This window comes from Cataglyphis hispanica, chromosome 6 (assembly GCF_021464435.1).
Source record: "Cataglyphis hispanica isolate Lineage 1 chromosome 6, ULB_Chis1_1.0, whole genome shotgun sequence".
Classification (NCBI taxonomy): Eukaryota; Metazoa; Arthropoda; class Insecta; order Hymenoptera; family Formicidae; genus Cataglyphis; species Cataglyphis hispanica.
In genome coordinates, this window is record NC_065959.1 from 4,619,146 (window position 1) to 4,644,809 (window position 25,664).

A 25,664-nucleotide genomic window follows, 5' to 3' on the forward strand; every position below is an offset into this window, starting at 1 on the left:
ATTGTTATACTTGTGCAGTAATTTTTTACATGCTCATTATTCTCTCAGCAGCTTCGTAAACTGCGAAAAAATTTAAAGGATATTTTTGTAGAGAGTAAATCTGTTTTTGATCAAGTACTGTAATAATGATTCATCGATATGCAACTCATTAATCATCCGATGTAAAATGCAGAAGACCGAATGCGCTTTAATGTTCGAGAATATTGCAAATTACATTTTATTATCTAATATTTCAAGTCATATTAGTCATATTTATATGAAGATTAATATGATGCCAAATAAATTTGTGTATATAGGTTGCTCGCATAAATATTAACATAATCTCTTCTGCAAGATATTATTCCTCGAATAACATTATTGCGCGATATATTTTGATAATGTATTATTGTACGAGAGATATATTTTCAGAATAAATAGATTGTGTGTATGTGTGTGTAATTAATTCACATCGTTTATGAAGCTTCTGAAAAACGTAGACAAAAATTAAAAGAGCGGTAAAGGGCTGCTGGCAAAGCTCGCTCCGGCGTGCTTCCTTAGGTTATCTAAAACGTCTCCGTGCGGCAGGAAAAAGGACGGGGCATATCCTTAAAACGCGTCTATTAAAGTTTCTCCTCCCTTATTACAGCGCGGTGGCTTAAAGTTTCACGTTAAAATGAATAGCTTCCTTACGTAGTAGAGACGGTAGAGGTACTAGCTAGGTGGTCCCAACGACTGAGACCTCGAGGTGCAACGACGTGGCAGACATTATATTATTATATCCACGAGAATAAAAGGAAACAATCTCTTCCTTTCTCTTCCTCTCTCTCTCTCTCTCCCCCCCCCCTCTCTCTTTCTTTATTTCTCGGGCCCATTATCACTCCGGCATAAAAGCGTAGCTTAACATTTTCCGCGGAAGAGTCTGCTCGTCCTAGTCGTCCTACAACAGCGAAATATGCCCGAGCTCGCTACGAAGTCAGTCTAAGCCGTCTTAAACTGCCCGAGTGCGCTGGGAAATGTATCCCTTAACTTAAGCGCGATGAATCTTTGATCGTAGAATGATGTCCCTCCTCTCTGCTCTTGCCCTCGCGCTGACAGGATCCGCGCGTAAATGCCAGTTATTAATTATTAAAGGTAGAGAAAATTTGTCGGCAAGAAATGTCGGTTTAGAATAATCTCGCGAGCTTTCGAGGAAGTCCGAGGAAGATTATCGCGTATATATTCCGAGTCGGTGTTAACGGACACGTGTATAAACTATGCGAATAAGTAACTAGATATCCAAGTATTCCAACGCATATTCTCCTGGCTATATTTTTATTTTCCACGTAACTTTGCAACGCTCATCTTCCATGGCAGGCTCTGCGCGAACTAATTATGATTCGCTATCGTGTACTTATGCAACTCATTTATATATTCTTCTTACGGAGAAAGAGAGAAAAAGAGAGAGAGAGGGGTAGAGAACGCAAGAGAGAGAAGATGACTACCATACGAATTAATATGAATGATGTTTAATACTTGGCATAATTTTTCTATTTCTTTCTCAAACATTAGTGAGACTGAAAGAGTTATTTTTGCAAATAATCTTTAATTGTTCTTTAATTATAATAACACGTCGTTAATAAGCTTTCTCGATTCTAGCAAAGCTTTATCGATGTTTGGCAATGAACAAGTTGTATCTATATATCTCAATATTTGATCTATGAGCATTCACGCGTATTCACGAAATTGCCAGACGGTCACGTTGTAAACAGCAATACGGCCGATCGAATTTTCGATGCCCGTTGTATTGCGCGATTATACAAACGGATTTAATGAATTCGCAAATGCACCCGCCGTCCATCGTGATTTCGAACTGTTTATTAACGGTACGGCGTGATGATTTTGTCGTTATTATTTTAATGACGAAAGTAGATATCAGCGATTATTATTAATGAACAAAACAGCCGACTATATAGATTATTCATTACGCAATTATGGAATCCGCGAATTAATTGCCACATAATTAAACTGAAATCCGATCTTTGATTTTCGACAAAATTGCTCCCTTTTCGATTCGAATGATTTTGATCATCGTAATCCCCGTTTCTTCCTCCGATTGATCCGCAAAACTCGAATTTACGCAGAATCGAACGCACACTGTCTCTGTCAGTCAGGTTACCGTACCGAGGTTCCGCTTGGACAAAGGTAAAATGCTTCAAAAGGAACCGTTTTGTCGGTCGCCTTGCATGGGGCGCTCACGTTAGAATCCTAAAATTTTCCTCAAAGGGATCGCCCATGGCCGGGAATTTCCGACGAGTTTCTCTACCCGTAGAGCAATTACGCTGATCGTACTGTTTCAACGAAGAGAATACGTCGTGAACTACTACCGATTTCTATCGTAGTATACAACAGAGAGCGGTAATAAGCTTCTTTCCCGATCGTAGCGAACCTTTGTCGATATTGTTCGGCAATGAACGATGAAATCTCGAGAGTATGAAACTGCCAGAAACTCTCTCTTTCTCTCTCTCTCTCTCTATTGGGAATTTTCATATAAAATTCGAAAGTTTTCCGAGAACCTTTGAAATATATAAGAGAATAATTATTGTCCATAAGGATCAAATCAAGTTGAAATTGATTGAGTATCGAAAAATGTCGGAAATAGTAACCGCTTCGAAGTTCACTTCGCAGCGATACATCAATTGATTAAAATTGTTTTGGTGAACTTAATACAGTCGTGGCATTATAGAAAGTTAACTTCGAAGCTACGTATCGTATTTCAAAACTGTTCATTTTTATGCTTGTAGTAATAACGAGCACGAAATACATGTACTTGTCAGAAAATCTTACGTAAATTTATTCTTTATTGGAGATTTAGACGATACGATATACATATATATATATATATATAGCGATCGAGAAGTCTCGTGATTTCAATTTACTCGGCGCAAAGAAGTTTGATAAAGTAGCTTAACTGACTTAAATGATGTCCTACTTGAATAAAACTTCAATCGTAACTAGGTTCACCTTATTATGGATTACGGTGATTCATTATTTGGGATTTAAATTTACAAGACATGAAAGTCGTTCTTCATGGAAGTCCGACACGGGATCGTCAATATATCAAGTATTTAGATAAATAATAAAGATATCAACTTAAACCAGTTTAAAAATACACCGTGTATGATATATCTAATACGTACATAACTTAATTTTGAAATGGCGTACAGCCACGAATGGGTTCGAATGAAAGTACGACATTAATTAATTCCTATTACACATGTCCATTAATTTTCTGCAATCAATTTCACAAATTGCTATCAACGTAACCACGAATACACCATCGTCCGTTTCCAAATTTATTCACTGGAATTGTATATTTTATAAATTTACTGCGTATATATACAATTGAATGATAAATACGCTTTGAATTAATGAAATAAATGTGTTTTCCATAGGAATGTAAGCTTAAATATATACTAGCAGTTGTTATAGCAAATGGAATTTATATATATCTTTTTACAATTAATAGATTTATACATATATTATGTACATATATATATATATATATATATATATATATATATATTAAAATTTGTATAATTTGATAATGTGTGTAAAATTCGATAAGTCATTACTGTAGATTTATGCGCTGTAATACTCATCCTCAAGCCGCAGGGATTACATGAACAAAAGCGAGTATTACGACACATGGATATTACGCATTGTTACTTCAAAATTCATATGGTCAGAAGGGTGATCCGATTAATAATTTCGTTGACGTTGTACGGCGCCGGCAAATTGCATTGCGAATTACGTGACATTTATGAGCATGTCCACTTACAATAATAATCCCGTTTCCGCGTTTAATAGTCATACATTTTATGCGATGCATCCGTTAACGTTGGTGCGAACATTGCAGACTACAATAAATATCGATCCGCGATGAACGCAGATAGAAAATCGGTCAAATTTCGCGTTTATGATATCTGGCAGTATCACTTTCACCCGCGATTGTCACGCGCATACAAGCACCCAAGCACATATATATATATATATATATATATATATATATATATATATATATGCAATTTTAAAATTGGCAATAAAGAGTAAAGAGTAAAGTTAAAAAAAAAATTTAGAAATAAACAGGAGCGACGTGTGTACTGATACGTAATGAATTATATCTGTATGCCTCCACGTGTATCATGCGTCATGTAAATCCTTCTTAATCGCGTATCATGTCGGTATAACGGACGCTCGACTCTATTTCGCTGATCCGTTTATCCGTCCTAGCGGGAGTTCGCCGGGAGGATGGAATTGTCACGCTCGCGATCTCCCGTAAAAGTTGAATTAACATCGTAAACCTGCGGATTTACGCGCAACGGGGTGAAATCGTCGCCGATAAAGCGCTATACGTGCCCGGTCCGTATGCTTTGAGCCTCGGGCCGAGATGGCCAGTTTTGCGACCGTTAACAGGGTAGTAGTTCGCAGAATACGGAATGCGGCCACGCATTTCTGCCAGTGCCGCGAGATTCGACGCTTCGGATTCTGGTTTACCGCGAACTTACGTGCGGCATATAATCGGTCGTACGTTCGCTCCGCGCGCGTACTAAGTGCTCTTGCTACCCTAAATGAGTCACATTTCCGCCTTAGACGAAATGCATTCCATAATTGTGGTACAAAAGCGGAAAGATGATGATTCCTTTCTATGCGAAAATAGAGAATGAATTTTATAGAAATAATTAAATTTCTTTCTTATAGGAGAAAGAGTTACGATATTGTAACAAAAGTAAAATTTAAAGGTTGAAAATTTAGTATTTTCTAAGCCTGTAGCATATATCGTCAAACTTATATATTTTGACGGCTATTATAAATTACATATTAATTTATAAATATGTATAATACAATTTTTTAACTTAAAGCTTTATACATATAACTAAAATATATAGGTAAAATTTGATATAATTTAAGTTGTCGGCAAAGTTATGTGCAAATTATCAACATTATTTCTGTAATAGAATATTATATCTTGTTATATAATTTTGACCGCTAGCATCGAGATAAATTTGATAATATATATAATGTCAGATCGTTTTCGTTTAAAATAGTAAAAGTATATTATTTCTTTAATTAATTTTGTAGAAAAAGAAGCTAGGCAAAAAAAAATCTTCTATTTTCTGACGCGCATTTTATGTTGCCACATAAATTTTGTTGATAATTATTATTAATTGCTTAAAAAACATATACAATTTTTGTCACATGCATAGTTTACTTTATATATTTAAAAAGCGATTAACTCAGAAATTAAACAAAAAGAATTTTGATTTCGATTACATTAAGAGTACTTTAATTGATATTATCCTGACACATTATCAGCCTCACACCTTATTAGAATGCGACGTGAGTTTCTTGTACGCCAAATCAAAGCAATTGTGATCGTTTAGAGTGGGTGAGCGTGTTTGCGAAACAGAAACGGTCGGGAATAGAACAATGCTGGCGGTAATTGGTATCACGGGTCTATTAAGTCGGAATCGCGTTAATTTGCATAAGACGTCGGGGCTGATCTTCCCCGAAACATAAAATTTGTACCGAAACAGCAGGCAGGAACGCGATTGTTATCATAACAATTATCGTAAAAGCGCTCCGCGTAAGCGATGCACGTTAATCGTTGCGGTCGTATTTGGCGAATGAGAAATATACGCTCTGTCTCTCTCTTTCTCTCTCTCTCTCTCTCTCGTCATATACATATATCCCGCAGCCCGAAGAAAATTATACAGCCACTGTATAAATACGTTGTAATACCGCTGCACACCAATGTCGTTCATTCTATCATGAATGTGATTACTATAAAAGAGCTTAAGCGGACATATATATATAGGCTTGAAGAATTATGCGTGTGCCATAAATCCTGGATCAATTAAATCGAGGGGATCACCGTATATCGCATAATCCAGTCAAACCAGTCGTATTGGACGGAAGGAGGGGAAAAAATGAGTGCGCCTCTATCTTGCGATCGGCCGCGTAGATCGCATCCGTGCGCGCGTCTTTCTTAAAGGGAAATCCCGCATACTTCGCTGAATTTCTCTTCGACAAGTTTTTAGACCAACGTTAGACCAATGACTTTGCTGAGGCGGACCAAAAACGAACGTGAAGTGGAAAACGCCTTGATCTTCTCATTCCGCGTATTCTGTGAGAACCATTATGTGTATCCAAGCGAGAATAAATTCGCAAAACATCGAGAAGAGAGACATTGAAATCGTATTCTCACCCCTGCAGGCATGCGTATACTTATTATTATAAAATTTCTGCGAAAGAGAAAAGAGATTCTCTCATTCTTTAGAAAAGAATCGATAAATCGATTTCTCTCCGTCACACAACCTATCTATGTGATATACTTTATATGTATTATAATGCATATTAATATTGTAATATAAAGTAATCTGCAAAAGGAGTAAAACCTCGAAGGAATCTTGCTTCTTTTATATTACTAGTATTAAAATCAGGTTTTATAAATCTCATAAATCATACACTATATAATTTATTACACTAATTCGAAAGATAAATATTATCTGACAATGAAATAATATCGCTTCCTCGAGGACTCTTATCTGCGAGATATTACCAATGATGAATGCATACACACAAATTTCTATCCATCATCGATCACAGCTGATTTATATACTGGACTATCACGCGTGTGTCAATCTACATGATACGATAAATGTATAGCACGTTACGTATATACGTTTCGCGACTCTCTGGCTCTTCGAAACACGGGGAGAAAAAGGAGCGTGAAACGCGATGGGCCTCGAACAAACATTCGATCATCCTTGGAAATTAGAAAAACTTGTTTTCAATTGATCCGCGTAAGCGGAAAGATCTCGTTCGTTCGATCTTCGGGTGGAGAAGAAAAAAAAAAACAAGAGAGAAAAATTTAATTGGACTGAAAACTTTCAACGTCCCGCCTCTTTCGAGTCGTTCCAATCGCTCGGTTCGTTCGCGAACTTCGTCGATATAACGTTATCTTTTCCACTTTGAGAGAGAGGAAAGCAGAACGCTAACTCTCGGCTGCGATATCGCCGAATGAAAAATTTCGAGCTTTTAGTGTCGTCATCGCTCTATTCGATTTCGCAGCTTTTCGCACAGGATTGATAAAAATTTTGTAAGATAAATTCTGTAACATTACAGGGGGCTTCTCTCTGTGTCCTATCAGGCAACAAATGCCTTTTATCCATCCTTCCCTCTCTTTCTCTTGTAGATTTGCAATTCGCGGCTTTATGACGTCAGATTTATACCAGATTTATTTAGCCTCTCGAACGCATTTTCCATTTCGCAAATCCGTGGGAATCCAATTTTGCCGTGGTTAATGGAAAATCTCGGAGTCGAGAACACGGTCCGCACATCCGGACACGCGGAAAAATTTGTTTTCCCGAGTCTCTCTCTCATATGTACGATATTAGCATATCGCATTTTGAGCGCAATGAATCTATCTGTGTTTGTAGAGAATTAACGAGACAAAAAAATATAAAATATATCCATCATTCAAGTAATCCAACACTTGTTGAAAATCTGTCCGATATTAACCAATCTGTATAATGAAAATATATATGATTTTAATTTGTACATTTATATTCTCCGCGGAAAGCGGAGCTCTTTATTTAAAAAGAAAACGTCTCTCTCTCTCTTTCTTTTTCCTCGTCTATAAAAGAAAGCAATTTTTTAATTCAAACATTGACCTCATAGCACGAACGTTTGCGGGTTAAAAGTCGCAAGATCGCTCGGTCTTCACCAATACGCGCGAAATGGAACGGTTCGCGAGGAGGAAGAAACTTGTGAACCTTAAACGGCGGGCCATAAATCTTCGCCCCGTCGTCCGGCTTCTTATTTCCGACGAAAACGAAGTGGCGAATTATCTTTCCCTATGTGTATCGCGTTTCACGAACGCGGCTCAGTCGTTCGAAGCTCGATAAGAGCGGTACACGATGTGTTTAATAAACGCTCCCGCGCGACACACGCGCGGGTCGATAGAGAGATAGCCAACCATTCGATAAATGCGTTCCCGTGCAATACGCATGGGAACAGAATTCGCAACATGCGACAGACCAACGAGAGAGATTTTGCCGAGATATTAGAAACACCGCGAATATCGATTTCCCATGAACTTATTAGAAATAGGATCGATACACACACACACACACACACACATATATATATATATATATATATATATATATATATATATGCATATTCCATAAATATTACAATACAGCCGAAAATAATAATTTTACACGAAACAATCAATGGAAAATATAAGATAAACTTTTTTCATGCAAATCTTCTTTTCGAGAGCAACTATATAAATCTAAAAATACAACATATATATTCCATTTATTAAAATAATTTAAAATAATTTCAGTTTTACTGATGAAAAATTGTATACATATAAAAGTATCCGAATAAATTTTATTTTTTTTTTAATAAAAAAATTTCAATTAAATGTAAAATTTTTATACATATTTTAATAGATGCAAAATAAACTCGATAATGTATATAACGCAAGATCGTTAGGAGTCATTTAAATTTGAAAAAATGTTTTAATTTCGCAATTTTCTCAGTAAATTTTTTCGAAAACTATTGTAAAAAAAATATGCTTTTTAATTTATTTTTTTTTTTGTATAGAATCATTACTTTTTTGATTGTATCAATTACGTGACACATTCGATTTAACATACTAAGCGCACGCGTAAATATACAGTGTGATTACGATTAATGAATAAATTTTGCATTATTTTATGAATAGAGACTAACGCGCGCGCGGAAAATAGGAATAGATTCTGTTAAAAGAATTCACTTTGCATATAATCAATTCGCTTGTACAAAAGCAAGATTATTCATTTTTTTTTTACAAACTGATAGAGTTACGAAAATCAAACAAGTTTCCCGTGTAATGTATGCGTGACTGTGTTTGAATGTTCAACCACCGAGCCAGCTTACTCGATAAACATCACGTCATTTGCAGTGATAGAGAAAATTGAGTTTTCACAGGGTGAAATACAGAATCATATAACGGGCTTTTAAAATCCATATGTTTCTTTTGGATTTTGGAAACCACGCTCTAACGAAAATTCCATTTTTCATGTTCCGCCTTAACGAGCGTTTTCACAGGATAGCTCGCTGATTGGAATTTCGCATGTAGATGCAAAAAGTAATTATCGCTGCGGTGGATTGGTGGGAACGTTGTAACCTGGATCGCATGGTGCTTTGCAATCAGGACTAACATGCCGCGAAGAGGTTAGCGTTGTCAGTTACTAGTAAACACGTTGTTTAGCCGGCCAGCCAAACGTGGCTACATCGGATATCCGGTCTTCGGAAGCGAATGTGTTCCCGATCGCAGTTGGATAATCTTGACATTCGTCGAGGTAAATTTCTGTTAAATTGTTTCGAAATCTATTCGAGATGATTGAAAGAATGTAGCGTGTAGCATTATAGAAAAATATATTTGTAAATATCACGGCAAATTGTTTCCGCGGATTCGCAAGTAATTTTCGCGCGCGTATTAAAATCGTCGCGTGTTGAGAGAGAAGGATTCTTTTCGAGCACACTCGAATTAATATTTTTCATGGAAGCTCGCGTGTGCATAACTCTTCAAGTCACTTAATTTGAAAGCGATCGATCCCGTCGTATCAAGAGCGCGATTATTTGCGTAAAAAGTAAACTATGATGCGCGCTCTCGATAACGCTAATAACGCATATTTTGTCATTGCTGAAACGGGCATTCTAGTCAAAACTTGGCGATGCGCCAAGTGGGCGGCGTTAGTGGGATTCGTGGCTTGAGCTAGACGCCAAATACATCGGGCCGCAAAAACGGTTGATTTATTATGACCAGTAGTAGTTCGGGGACGCGCGCGGTTTTGCAGGACCATCTCTCTCTCTCTCACGTAGAGAATCGCATTCGGCCCGATAATTTGCCTGCGGCGGAATATTTCGCGGTAACGAAAATGCGAACTAAATAAATAAAGAGGGATATTATTCTAACAGAGAGATATTAAAGCTTCATTCCATTCAAATCGTTTTTCCTCTAGAAATTCTCGACCTTCTCGTCGATTTGTCTGCGTGCTACTCAAAACGGATAATACTTGTAAATGGCTTAAACTTCTCTTGCTTTCATTTAAGAAAACACCGTAGGGACAATAAGTTAAACTTATATAGCGAGATAGTGAAGATCGCGTATGTTAGTTTGCCGGAAGCTCTTAGAATCTGCTATTACTCCTCCGGCTTGGAAGATACACCGAACTTGTCGAGCTTGTACCTACACCGGGTCTACCACGTTACCTCATTTGCATAATAGAGGTGCCCTATCGAAGGGATCGCCAGATTTGCGTAGACAACGCGCAACAAACGGAAACTGGATCCATTAAGAGATCCATCGAGTCCTGACACAATCCTCTGCCAGAGAGATCCAGTTCTGTCGACGTCTTTATTCGATGACGGCGTTTCGTCGCCCTCTTATGCCGTTCGACAGCTACCGAATATTCAAGGATGCCATTTTGCAAGGATGCCGACATATTGCGGTGTGATTTATGGCCGAGCTAGAAGGAGAGAAGGTGGCGATCGATTCGCTGCGAGTTTGGCCGGACCAGCTATACCGTGGAATCTCTCCACACTGTATCCCTCCGCGCGATACGGCCTTACTTCTTTCTTTTTCACATTCTTTCGCTCGTTATTCCACAACACAAGACATCCATTTACGACCGACATCTTTTCTGATCTCGGTCTGCCCGTCGTTCGCCCGTCCAGTAAGTAGCTCCGGCGATATTAAATCGTTCGTCATTATATTGTAACCTTGGCTATAAGACCTTGGATATAAGACGGATATTCGCCTTCGTGCGAATAAAGTTTCGATTCTTTTCAATCGAAGCAACTTCTTAATAACGATACTTCGTCTATATATACTTTTCTTATAATTCGACTGTTTATTTTTGAGATATATTTCATATTTTTTTTTTTTTTTTTTTGTATCCGCGTTTTAAGAGATTTAAGAGTATTAAAGAGATTTTCCTTTAGATTCTCTTGAAGAAGATTCTCTTTAAGATAAAAAGAAGAGATCGTAAGCTCAAGAATCACGTAAAGACGAACCTTTGAGCGGCGTTAATCCTTCGCAAATTAATGAATACACGACACTTCCGAAGCCCTTATCGGTCCGATCGCCGAAGCGTACTATCAAGTTATGCGAAATGGAACTAACGTCGTTGCACCGAGTAGAAGTACGGATAACGAGATTCGAAGATGCGCAGCATCGTCTCTCGTATAGTCGCATAGTTGAGGACAACTTTGGCATAACTGTGAAAGCATTCGTAAGGGAAGAACCCAAAGGTCATGCAATACAGTACATTCCCTCACGTTGAATACCGGTTTCTTCATATATAAGAAAAAGACATAATGTTCTCAATATTATGCGCGTAAAAAGAAATCGCAAAATCTCTTTAAATATGTATATCTATTTGTATATCATTTACGTATACTTATATATCATTTTAGTGTATTTATATAATATAAAATATACTGTGAGAAAAATATTTTATTATCGAGTATCCCAATGAAAAATTCGTGATAAATTTTGTACGCAAGAGTACGTAAGCGCTCTGATTGCACTTGCGCGTGCAACGATTGATGTGTAAATCTACCTTCTTTAACCGTTGAAAGCTATATAATATCGTCCTCGAGACAAGAGGTTGCTATTATTCTACGATGGTTTCATAGGCGTCCTTCATACGTGTTTGGTTCTGACACCGGTGACATAGCGCGAGGAAATTCCGTCTCTCTATACGTCATATGAATCTAGTCGCATGTGCACATATGTGCTATGCGAAATATACAAAAGACCGGAGACATAGCTTGAAAGAAATCAAGTTGGAGACGAAACAGTATAATATCTAAAGAAATATGCGGATGTAGTTTGTAGTTTACGATCGCGCTGACAAATATGTCGTGTGTCGAAAAATATTCATAATATATATATATTGTATAGATGTGAATATACATCATTTATTTTATACGTATATATAATATATAGGTTGCTTAGATCATAAACGTAGTAATATTCTCTTATAGCTTAAAATGTAGTTACATGTATGGCACGATAATTTCATGTACGTGTTTTGGGCATGTTAGTTTTGGCAGCAAGTGTAGCTTAGTGTAAGGAGATTTCACGCCGCTCCATAACGTTCCATATGCATACACGCGTCTTGAGGAAGGGTACATATACAGAGTCTGAGGATAGACTCTTGTAGCTCCTACCGTGTAATCTATACCGCTCTCACGAGCTATTGAGTGGAACGCTCGTATCTGTGATTCAAATGGAATAATCGCGGGGGGAAAATCACGACAGCGTAGAGATCGTATTCAAGGAGATCACATACAAAACCTTAATAGCTAATGAACGTACCCGTCCATATCACATATGTTACGCGTATAAAAGATATCAGATTAAAGAATCGTTTATATAATCATCATATATATTTTTATACACATCATATTTAACTCTGCGCTCGGTTACAATGGGTTAACTCTCGTAATTCGTACAATCGTAAGACGATTTATATTTGACTGAAATTGGCGGCTAATAATTTTTATATGACAAGACATTAATAAGTAATTTAAAAAATAAAGAAAATATTTTACGCGTATATGAAACGGCGACATCGTAAATTAAATAAATTCGAGATCGGAGCCGAATTTTCTTCTCTGCAATAGCATGATTCATCGGATTTTTATTGTTGCATAAAACATTGAACGATCGAACGGCCGGAAATAGCAACAGTGCAAATGCGTGACGTTACGAGCGTCGTATGCGAATTTAATGGATACTTGCGTGTATTATGCGAGCGTTTCTATGCATCTAAAAGAATATAGCGAGAGACTCTCCTTAAATCTTGCATGTACACCGTGTATGCGCTATTTTTTTCTCTCGTAAAAATATCTTTTGATGACTTCGTTTTGCCGAGGAAAATGTTCCGTGTAGAATAACAGCAGCGATCGCGCTTCCAGCAATAGATTGCCAATCATTTTTTAAACGAGTTAAAAGAAATATAAGATATGATATCTATATGTGTGTCTGTAAAGTCTGAAGATAATTTAGCGTCAAAGTGGAATTTTCTAGAAGCAAGTGCGTGTACAAGTCACGCCCTAGTGTCCTACATGCCAAGTCGCAATCCATATTTAGTTCAAACATAAATGTGTTTTTTTTTCGTGTTTTATGTTGCTGCTTTCTAGATACGCTGCACGCGACCGCAAAGTTCTAAAAGCATGTTTACGATCGTGAGCTTTCAGTACACGCTGACCACGACTTTTGATACGCTTTTACCGTATTAATAATATATAACCTTAACTATGAAATAAAGATAACATATGAGTACCACATAAAATGTTTTGTAGAGATGTAATTATCTTAAAATATCACGTTGTATACGGTAAAAATTATATTATTTACACTATTACAATGTTATTACATTAAAAATAATAATATTTTAAAATATACGATATCAGATTTATTTGAATTAATTAGACAAATAGAAAGCTTTTGTATATGAAAACGGAAAAGTTTCTTTTTTTCCTCACTCATGTTGACATCTCTACATATACCCGACAAATGTATTACACCACTACATATAATATACGTATAATGCTTCTTTTTACGTCCCGAGATTTACATACTAATGTAATTAAAAGTACCTCGTGCATTTTTAATTACAGACGAAATTATTCTCAAGAGAGGTGATAACATTATTAGATATCCTACAAGAATAAATATCCAATGGCACATTTACATCACAGAAAGATAGGATATGAATGATAAAAATGTCCAATGCGCACGTGAGTAGTATAGTGTCAAAAATATCGAAACATCTGTTGTCGTGAATGACATGTTGTTGTTCTGCATTCGTACGTATTACGTCAAACTGCCCCTACTCTTTCTCTTTTTCTCTCTCTTTCTCTCTCTCCAATTGTATTACATATTATTCTCATCTTCGGAACAATGTGCAATATGCACGATGCCACACGTGCGCAGAAAGTATATCGCGTTATACACGTTTTATTGGACACGAACGACATTTCGCTTCCGTCAATTATTTCACCAGTATCAATGGACTTGATGCAGTAATATCACGGATCGCCATTAAGCGGACACGGCCTCGCGAATTTACCTCACGGTTCTTGCAATTTTATACGAATTTCAAACGTACGCGTCACATATAACGTCGAGTTTTAATCGCTATCGAGTTAAAAATCGCAAGTAGCCGCAATGACGAACGAGCTCGCCGATTAAGCCGGAACGACGTGATAAGTGGAGCTAACAGCGGGCACGCACGCTCATGCACCATCTGTTAAGCTTATCGCGGCCCGTAACGCACAATTCGAAACAACACACGCGTCTTTCTTGCACGATAATTCGCAAATACGAAAAAAATAGCGCGTCCTATATCTAACACGCGTGCATGCCCGTTGGTCGTTCGGTCAACTCTCGTACAGTTTTAATTTATCGGACGCCGCCTGTAGGGGCCAAAAATTTTTTCACGTCTTGTAAGAAGTTTCGCACAACTATACGACGGCAATTTCGTTTTATTCTCTCGGTTATTTTTCTTTCAGACTCTATTCCCCGGCTTTGCCTCGGGCAGCGCGAGTTTCGCTCGTTCGCGCGCGTCCCGCATTTAGAATATAAAATCTAAGCCGTAGGGAAAGGCTGTTAGATATCGATCCTTTGGTTGTCGCGCGCTGCATTCTAGCCGTTACACCGCGGTAAATATTACATGCACCTGGGATAGTAGACGCGTTTGCTAGCGCGTATTTCCAGTATATATATATATATATATATATATATATATCCTTTGCGTCGATATAAACGGCGATTACTTTCGCGAGCTATTCATTTTCATATAGTTCGCGCAAATGGACTTTTCACATCTTTCATACTGCACTATCGAACGGGCGTTACCCGGCATTTTAACGTCTGAGTTACTGTCAGAAATCACGGAATCTTTATTGACTTCTTCCAACTTGAAAGATTATAGAATAGGTCAAAGAAGGAGATTTTAATTTCCTTTTACGTATTAAATGCTTCATTCCGCCGGACACAATCTGGATTTCGCATTGATCGAAAAAAATGTCAAGTTTTGTTTTACGATTCAAATGTCGCCGTAATGCCTGGAAGAGTCTAAATAATAAAATATTGCAGAGGCTACTTTCGATCGTCCAGCGGAAAATATCGAAGGATAACATTAACTTTATCATTCGAAGCAACAAATCGCATAATTTAAAAATTCATACTCGCCAAGAAAAATAATTTGCACTCGTAATTTCGTCGCGATGCTGATATCTTTCGTTAAATCGATATCGGAAGAATTTGATAATCTCTTCGCGTTATACACCGCTTGGGAACGACACGTCGCAATAGTTTTATCGAGAGTTCGCGCGCAAAACAAATTTAAAATATATGACTCATAAAATATCTCTCGGTGTGAATAAAAAAAAAGAAAAAACAAAAAATTCCATTCAAATCGCCGATTGGTACTCTGGCGGATATTTCACCGAGATTTTGTCATAGCGGATTGCTGGCTACGGTTAATTTACGGCTTCAAACTGAATCGCGCTAACATATGAACCAGCCGACGCTGGATTTCGAGAGTTTACCGATATGGCCTCGTGTACAACTGTGTATATCTAATTGCATAATGTCGTATCGCACGAGATATACGTGTCATCTCGGAACCTCTCTCAAGGGATCAATCGTCTAGATAGTGATCCCAAAGCAACTCGTTACCAAAACGATCCATCTTACATATAGATCCAGCTTTCAAGATATTGTTTTGCCACAATGCTAACAAAACTTAGCTCTTATAACACAATTTAACAGAAAAAAATTTTAAAAAGATTATTTTTTTTTTGCAATTTTTAGTACAATATAATTTTGGCTTCAAAAATGCTCTATTGCATTATAATTTAAAAAAAAATTAAAATTAAAATTGTAAAGAAAAACTATTTTAATATTATTCACTACTTATAGTTATAGTAAAGTTAATGGGATTTTTATAATCAAAAATATTGGACTTAATATTTTAAATACATTATAATTAATAATTTAAAGGTCATATAAAGGTCTTATATAGGATCCGTTATATTGTAACCGTTAATTTTGACATTGGATTTATATGTATCTTATTTGAGAAACTCGTACATATTTTTACAAATTTTTGCAAAAATTTAAAAATATTTGAATAATTGGACATCTCTCTGTCATATTAATCTCAATATTTAGAATTGATTTTCACACGAAAATTGTAGTCAGCATTTTGAACAATCTGTAAAGCTTAAATAAAAAAATGATAAATATTTAGTAAATTATTCATAATATTTAATATGTAATTTATAACTTTCCTCTAAAGTGGACTTTAATATTTTATTAAAAGTTTTATTGTGATTTTAATCTGTACAAATTCTTTACTAATCTTCTTCTAGAACTTTAAATTAAATTTATTAAAACTGTAACACACAATAGAGAATTTTAAAATCCAAAATTGCATTTAGCATAAAAAACATTATAAGACTTTTCTTAATCTTCTCTTTTTTTCTTGATTTAAAAACAAATTATTTTTTGTTATAAGTGTACAATTTGACAAGATGTTTCGGCAAATGCGGGAATAGATTTTTACAGCTACGAAGAGCCAACTCTCTCTCGGCTATAATTTATTTGATCTCTAACCGTGATGCTTCCTAGCTCTTCCATGTTACGCTTGCTTATTTATCGATCACTCGAAGTTCGAATTGGCAAGACGGAGAAGGTTTACGACTTCGTTCTACCTCATACGAATCAAGCTCATATCTCCGGGAAACAGTATATCCGCGAGCTCCGACGCCCGCGGCGCCTGCGACGGTCGTAAATGCACGTGCAACGTTCGGTACATGAACGCCAACGAAATCGGTTTACATGCGTCAGCGTGACTGATAATGCAATCTCTCCGTACGAGACTACGGAACCGCGCGCTCACGAAAGTGTAAATAAAATCTCGCGGTTTGTAAAAGTGACATTGCGAGTATGTCTTACTCATGCCTGTCATGCTTTTGCTCTCCTACTTTGCAAGGTCGGAGTTTGTACACATACGTATGCATTCGGATTGAAATGCGGCGGCTATGTCACACTCATGCATACATACACATATATCTAAATGAGATTAGTCGTGAGACATTTTAATGCCATTAGCTCGTAGCGGTTTATCTCGAACCGCTGCCATGCATATGCAGTACTATATGTGTATAAAGTCTAATATGTCACGTAACCTCCTCGTGGATACGAGACATTGGGGTAAATTGACACAGCTTTGCCTAACAAGCGGTTAAGATTGTTAAGCAATTTCTACACGTTTAATATTATGCTCGATCAAAAATTAAATGCATCTGTCACTAACTTTCTCTCTCTTTTCGAATCAAGAATCTTATTTGGATATTTTTTTTAAACTAATCTTCCTAAACGACACCTTGTGCGTATATAATAATGAAATATTTTAAATTTTCTATTTATAAATCTACAATCATGGAGAAATGAGCAGATTGTGAGATTAATTGAAATAAATAATTTGTAAAACTTTCAAAAAAAAAAAAAATGATTTGGATAATAGAAGCGCGCGAGAGTATATAAAGGAAAGTTATGTATCGGCAGATTATACATCTCATACTTTATACGTGCACTGTATTTAAAAAGGCAGCTGTACAACGAGTGTCGTGGCTTATGATGATCCCTGTCATGTGCTTGAACACGCATACGTTGCACGCATGTCGGATGCTGCACGAATGTCACCCGCTGTCATTCTATGAACATGGAATAAATCATTGCCGGCGAGAGATATCCTCTGTTTGCTCGACGGCCGAATCTCTTGCTTTTGAAAGCTTAAAACTTGCCGATTCAACGCCGCGTATTGCAATAAACTATGGAGAGTGACATTCCATTAAACCGTCCAGAAATAACAGAACTAAAGTAACTTTAATTATAAATTTAATTATAAGATTATAACGTGAACAGTAAAAATATCAAAGTTTTACTCTAAGAAATCATTAATTATAAATTTTCTTGCAAAGTAAAATTATTTGCTAATATAAATTTTCAAGGATCTAAGAAATTTTGTAAATAGATTGAACAAATATTGGGGAAGTAACAGTATAAATTACAATTGTAAATACAAAAAATGTGAACGTATCTCATTTATAAATAAAAAATTATTATTTTAATGTGTATTGTGTGGTTTATAAGCCCAATCGTAAATGTTAATTTTAATTCTATAATTAAAAATCTTTATGTGTATCTATAATGAAAAAATACTATTACTGTAAGCGCGATAAAATGGTTTATATGAAAGAACATAAGAATGATTATGCCATGCACGCATCACGTACGTACAATCGATCGAACAATTAGTTTGATCAGTCGACGACCGTCGGTTACTGCGTAACAATGTGTATGTAAAGTTGGAACGGAATAACATGGAATCTGAAATCGCGGGAACACTATTGTGTCGGTTATGTACATACTTAGGTATGTAGATTGCGCACCTCGACACGTGCCATTAATGGCTGATGGCTCCGAAACTCTGTCACGCCATTTTCCATCCTTCCGCGCTTCACTCCACAATGAAAGGTCAACTCCTTCGACGCGATAACAATTCCAATATTACGTAAATTGCGTACATAGCGCCTTCCTCTCTCTCTCTCTCTCTCTCTCTCTCTCGATCTATCCTCGGTTCTATCACGCGAGTTCGCACTTTGCGCAGCTTACGATTTTTCATTCGTCCGTGATCAATCCATCACGTACGCTATTCGGTATTCTTACACTTGAGAACGTTATTCATTTCGCAACAGTAACATTATTCGCAAAGCATCTAAATTATCTCGATTGTTTCAAAGCACAGGATATACCCTCTATTACGAGCGCGTTTCGATTTACGTTTATCCTGGCGGATGCCCCTTTGTTTTCACGAATTGTACGCATAACACGAGCTAATTCGAATACGGGAAATAATAGCATCGAGCTCACCATTACGTCAATGCTTTGGCGTCCCTCATGCTTTGGCGTCCGACGCGAACATTCCTTGACATACGGACGACTCGTTGTCGGTCGAATCAGCGTGCGCTCGCACGTCTCGTCGATTCATGATCGATGGATGCACTGTTCCTCTTTGGGAATACGTCACGCTTCCGCGCGGACGACCGGAAATGGGACGCGCTCGGGGATGAACGCTATTTCGACTGAATTCGCGCCCGCCAGTCACATTGAACGATTGCGTTCCTACGAAACGCGCGCGTTACGCTTGTGCACTCTCATTCGCGATCTCCCGGAAATCGATTATGCCAGTTTTCGATTGGCGAATTCCGATCAAGAAGCGTTCACCATTGTTGATCGTTTAGAACGTCGAATTGATTACGAGTTTCGCGACGCATACGTGTATTTCATATCGATGCGCGAAAAGGGTTTTTTTTTTTCCCCCGAGGAAAGAATCCCGTTGCACTAAGAAGTATAAACAACGTTTCGAGGGAGCGTTTAAGTCTCGCGCGGGATTGGCCGCGCTCCGAAAGTACTTTTTAATTCCGGTCTTAGCGTTGAGCGGCGAGATGAAACGTGGCGAAGCCACGCAAGAAAGGGGATTGTACAAGCTTGGCACAGAGAGGGTGCGATGCGCACGACTCTCCAGCGGCAGTTGACGCGACACTAGAGAAAATCCGAGTCCGCGCTTGCCGCCACAGGACTCCGGACGCCTGCGCTCTCGGCTCTCGCCGCCACGAGCCACAGAATTTCGCATAAACAGCATGTGTCCGCGACAAGCTGCTATTCCGAAAGACGAATGCATCGTCGAAAGTTCCTTACACGCTCTTCATCCCTTCATTCAGAGAGACGCAACGAATTATTTTTGTCGCCGATCGAAAGTGTTTACTCGGGTTCGTTTCTCGGGACAAACATTTTCGGAGCACACGCAGCTGTCGGACAAAAATATTCTGGCTATATACATTGGTAACTGAAAATTTATTTGTATTTCGATCGATAGAGCAAAGCAAGCAGAACGAAGGATATAGAACGAAGGATCAATGATAATATTCATATATATATGATAGCTAATACACTCCCGCGATTTCTATTACGGAAGATTATCGAGTTCTTTACCACGACGATAAAGGTAGATGCGCCTTGCTGCGTATAATGGAATCATAACATTATTCTAGATAGAGTGGTTTCGCGCCGTCGAGTGAAAATCAAGTGGGATAGATCAGATCTGATCCGCGTCGTCGTTATTAGAACTATAGTCACAATTAAATTTTAATAAACATAATAATTATTTGTAATCTTTAAATATCATTTGGCCGTCAAAAGTTTATATCGAGTACATATCATCAATACATATCGCGACATGATCATACAAACGTCTCGCATAGTTAGCAATAAAAGGAATATCCGCTTTAATACGATATAACGTCGCAGCCCATTAAACTTGGCCGTTCTTCATCATTTTATCGCCAAGAAACCTCGTGGGGACATTGGTCGCGCCGGCGAACGACGACTCCGAATGCTACTAAATAATGTCACTACGTGAACAAAATAATTGAATTCATTCGATTCACATACCGTAAAAAATATGTTTTTTTGCACGATCTTTTATAAACGTTTATTAAAAATAAAATCTCTTTTTCATATTATTTGTAATTCGCGATTAATTCAAAACAGAAATCTCTTTCTAATTTTATGTACTCTGCATATTTTTTCTATACATTTCGTATATGTGTATGTATTTCATTTCCTTATATATTTTACATAAAACATGACGTAGAATTATAAATATAATTGTATTTTGAAATTCATCACAAATTATACAATATTTAAAATATATATATATATATATATATATATATATATATATATGTTTTATTTATATATATAAATATTTATACATATTATTTACTTATATTATTTATATATAATATATATAAAAATATTAACAGGAATAAAATTTATTAACTATAATTGTATGTATATATTTATCACATAATATGTATATAATTAAATTGAAAAGCCAATTAAAAAAATATTTTCTGTTGCATGCAAACAAAAAAAGTGTATTATGCGCGAATATGACATGACTTATTTCAAGAGCCAGAGACTTTCTTCTCTTCGCGCTTTCTCCTCCAGCTGACTGTTCTAAAGTTTATTATGCGGCGTAATTCCTTTTTCTTTTCATGACAAAGTTCGTCTGACGTAACATGGAATGATGGTCTCGTTTAAGTTTGCAAAGCGCTACGCCACACAATGGTTTTAACTATAGAATTAGCTTTCCTGACGTCCGTGCGTTTAACAAAGATTGAGACGACGACCGAATGACGGGGATGAAGATAAAACAATTCCTTGATATTGAATATGCAAATCGTATCAATTGTTATAAAAATAAAAATGACAAAAATATATTTCAACAAAAATCTGACATAGTATCTTGCTTATTTTGCCGGTATGCTAATGAATATGCACCGTTGAGGAAAAACTCTCACGAAGAGGAAACGAGATGTAATAATGACGTTTGAAAAATGAGCGAAATGATATTCCTATGGAAACGCTTTTATATATCTATTTGCATCAGAAGCGTTTCTCCATCATCAATTATAACTGAAAAGCACAGATTCCAATATTTCTTTACCCATCCAATACACGTCTTAATATCAAACTATTTTGAGACTTTTGAAATTTTTTCTATTCTTGACGTAAATTACTTATCCGAGACATTTTTTACATAAAAGAATTCATTTCAATCATAATTACTGTAATAGTAGAATGATATAAATGTTCTATGTTATGTGTGAGAGGAAAAATTAGCGATAATTCATTTATCAATAAAAAAAAATAAAAACGTTGCGTATATTTTATCCATTATTTCACTTTCTCCGTTGTAATCGAACGCGAATAAAATTTTCTTCAAATGATAGAACGACACAATTCTCGAAAGATACGAGCAATCGAGAATCGTAAATAAGCTTCTGATGATTATTACCTGGCGCGATTCCAGTCTCTTATCACAGATCGTAAAGCAGATAAAGCAACGACACGCGCGTGCGAACACATCGTTTCTCACCGCATAGAGTTAAGGAATCGGCGGAAACTCGGGCAAATGATCCTTAATTTCGAATACAATCTCCAGCATTCGAGTTTTATACACGGGCATTGTCTCGCACTGATGTCGCACGATTTTCGCTCGCCCGTCACCATACAGGTTATGCTCAATTTCGTCGGCCTCGCAAAAATACCCTTCAGACAGCAGCATTACCTGAAGATTGAGCGCGGCGTAAACGAGTGCTACGTTACGCGCCTCCGCGTAACTCTCGCGAAACGCCATCCAAGGTAGATGATTGTCAATGTCGAGGCCTTCTTGTGCCAAATATTGTGCGAGCGAATCGTGATACACTTTAGCAAAAGTATCGAAATAACGATCCCTGATGGCACGATTGGTGTTGAGATATAGACAGCATGCAAAATCGATCGCTGGTGGACAATAACGGAGAAATTGCCAGTCTATAAGGTAACAGCCGTTTATATTGCCGGTCGGATCGTATCGGAACATCATATTATTCGTCCAGATGTCGCGATGACAGATGACATTTCTGTGTTTCTTGGACGGTGCCAATAATCGTGAAATCTTTCGCGACCACGCGACGAAACGGCGTTTAATGTCGTTCTTAGCATCTTCGTCGAGATCCTCGACGAAATCGAGAATCGCACAAAAACCCGTAATACTGGAAGCAAGGCTCTTCTCCGATCTGTCGTCCCCTTCGACGAAGAGAACCTCGTTCAGTAAGTGTCCGTAGAGATCGAGGATGGTCCGGCCGTTCTCTTCTCGGCGAAGTCTTTCGTCCAGTATCAGGGATCTTGAGTGGAACTTGGAAAGAGTTCTCAGTAACCAAACGTAGTGCTCCTCGTCGAACGACACGTATTTGTCCGGCGTAGCGTAACCGTCTAACGACGCGTCTTCCAAAACGATGATGACATTTCGTTTGCAGAGATAACACTTCACCATCCATCTCGGGGGTCCGCCCGCGCCCATCCGCTGCATTAGATCCGTATAAACGGCGATCTCTTTGTTGAACGAGTCGTAACGTTTCAGGAACTCGAACTGCGGACTATCGGACGGCGGTGGTGTTTTGGCGAAGAATTGCAAACTCTGCGTCCCGTCTCCGTCTGTGCCGCATCTTACCGCAATTTGCAAACGATAATATTGACCGAGGAAGCCTCCCGCGTCGCCGAGGCGCTCCAATTTCCAGTCAACGAGTCGGAAATTACCGCCGCCGAGTTTACGCTCTAATATTTTGTTAACGTCGCGATCAGTCAGGAGAGACATCTCCCGATGATCCTGCTGCGAAATCGGCAACGCGGAGCACGTCTTGTCGACGTTTATCGCCGCCATGTCGCACTGCATTAGATCGCGACGATGACGCTTACGCTAAATTTATAGGCGCCACGCGCACGTGACCGCAACAAAAAATACGATTGTTTCGATAACTTTGCCGCGAGTTTTATTTACGCAAATATTTGATACGATGAGCAGGCAGAATGTGAATAGATGGTTTGGCGAAGTGACGCGACAGTAAATATCTCGAAGCGGATTGACGTAATTTATAATCTCACCGTAAATCTATCTGATATATTTTTGCAATGTGATGAGGAAACGAATTTTGTGATATATATATATATATATATATATATATATATATATACAACATTTTCTCAGAGCAAAAAGAAAAGAAGAAAAAAGAGAAAAAAGAAAGCGTCATGTATCGCGATATCGTGTCTGCGTAACCGGAAATTTACTGGCAGAGCCGCATCGTGCGCGGTCGGCTCGAGAAAAATGTTGCGGGATGAAGCTGGAAATACTTGCGGCTTGCAGTATTTATCTTGTAGTATATATCTCGCCCCAGCGCTAGACGAACAGTTGTTGCGGCAATTATCGGTTTGCGGATTTTACGGAAATAGAATGCGCGAATCTAGAATCATCGGGAAACACTGTCGATTGCGCTCGCATCGGGTAACGAATTATAGTTGTAGTTCGATGAAACATCGGCAAACGGAACTTTAGATTCGCACACGTATATTGTTAACAATTAACCCACGCGACCATTAATTAACGTCAATGACGCGCCAACTAAATGTAGATTTAAAGGAAATAGATCGTTGACGTTAATTACTCGAGCGTGTTACGTAACGAAAGTACGCTGCTTAATAAGATCGCGCGCGCATACGTTCGTTTTCATCGTCGCGATCGCTGACGAATACTACTTGCGTGATTGCATCGGCAGACGTGAACGAAATGATATAATAATAAGCATAATCCTAGACAGAGAAACCATTAAAGCCCATCGGGTGCTGTAAAACAATTCGAGGGAGAAACTTTGCGATTCCCCTCGCAACCGCCAAAATTTATTCGCCCTCACTGCGCAAACGCATCTAACTTCTCGGGAGCAACTATTAATGGGGTCACACTCTATATGGCCCTTTCGGCTACGTTACTTTACGGTACCAAAGGTAATTCGATTAACTGCGTCCTGAAGCCGGGAACGGAGACGAGCTCGCTAATATCAATGTATACGACGTGGTAACCAATTTTAAATTATACTATAATTACTCCTAATAAGGTTTTAACCACAATGTTCATCTATTATAAAGCATTTTCCTTGGCTGTATAAAAGTAAAAAATTACCCTCATATATAATTTCAATATATATATTTAATTAGCAAACATAAAAATTATGATTTGATTTTTTTACAAGCATTCGATTACAAGCAGAGATCAAAAATTGTTGCCATGTATTTAAAAAAAAAAAAAAGAAAAAATATCAGAGTTATCTTAAAGCTTTATTTTGCAACATTTTTGTTGATGTTAAAAAAATAAAATTTAGTCTAAAAGCGAGAAAATGTGTATGCATCGTATAAATAACTAATGGCAAAAGGAAATGCGAAATTAGGAGTCCGTAATTGCTAGTCATCACGCAGTGCCAGAACCGACGAGAACATCGTCGATCTTTTCCTTTTTCTGTGCAAATGAGAAGCGGCCACGTGGAGCCCGACAAAAGTGGAATTCTCATTAATTGACGCGGTACTAATTAGACTTTTAATTAACGACTCGGAAATAAACAACAATTTGCGAACAGATGTCGCGTTTCTCGTATCTCTAATGATTTAACTACCGACAACTGGAGATAGTCATGTCAACCGCTTATTAAATGCACATAAATTTGCACACAGTCCTCAGCAGTGATTAGCAATTTGCAAAGAGCCTTGACGTTACGTGTCGCTATCATCTCCGATTTTAATAATAAATGCAAAGTACATAAGTCACATTATGATTTTTTCCCGAATGCATTGAGTAACGATATGCACACTTTCGTGGGAAAAATCTATCTCGAGACACCACGGGACTCTGCACATTCGTATTCAATTATAAATTTAAAACTCGCGTCGCGCCTCCGATTATAGTACCTCCGCCTGGATAAAGTCTCATCCTTCACTATCGGGGTCTAATAATGCAATCGTCTATTATTTATTCGATTGCGCGTCCTTCGCGTCACGTCTCCTTTTATACGTGAGCAACGTAACTCCGTTCTGTCGAAGAAACGCCTCCCTTAAAATATGCAACAACATT

At 37.7% G+C, this 25,664-nt stretch overlaps 2 protein-coding genes across 4 annotated transcripts in view; both read right to left on the reverse strand.

Annotated features, from left to right (window-relative positions):
* Positions 1 to 19,894, reverse strand: part of LOC126850257 (suppressor of lurcher protein 1) — a 256,983-nt gene extending 237,089 nt beyond the window's left edge. The window contains exon 1 of one of the 3 annotated variants that reach the window (XM_050593072.1): positions 19,034 to 19,894. In XM_050593072.1, the coding sequence (XP_050449029.1) occupies positions 19,034 to 19,036 (3 nt within the window). In that variant the 5' untranslated portion in view covers positions 19,037 to 19,894. The remainder of the gene's footprint in view (positions 1 to 19,033) is intronic. The other 2 variants (XM_050593074.1, XM_050593071.1) reach the window with 2 other exon arrangements.
* A 1,125-nt stretch (positions 19,895 to 21,019) lies between these two features.
* Positions 21,020 to 23,432, reverse strand: LOC126850295 (uncharacterized). Its single transcript, XM_050593146.1, has one exon. It carries the CDS (start codon positions 23,430 to 23,432, stop codon positions 22,116 to 22,118), a length of 1,317 nt encoding a protein of 438 aa, XP_050449103.1. The 3' UTR covers positions 21,020 to 22,115.
* Positions 23,433 to 25,664: the final 2,232 nt, after the last annotated feature.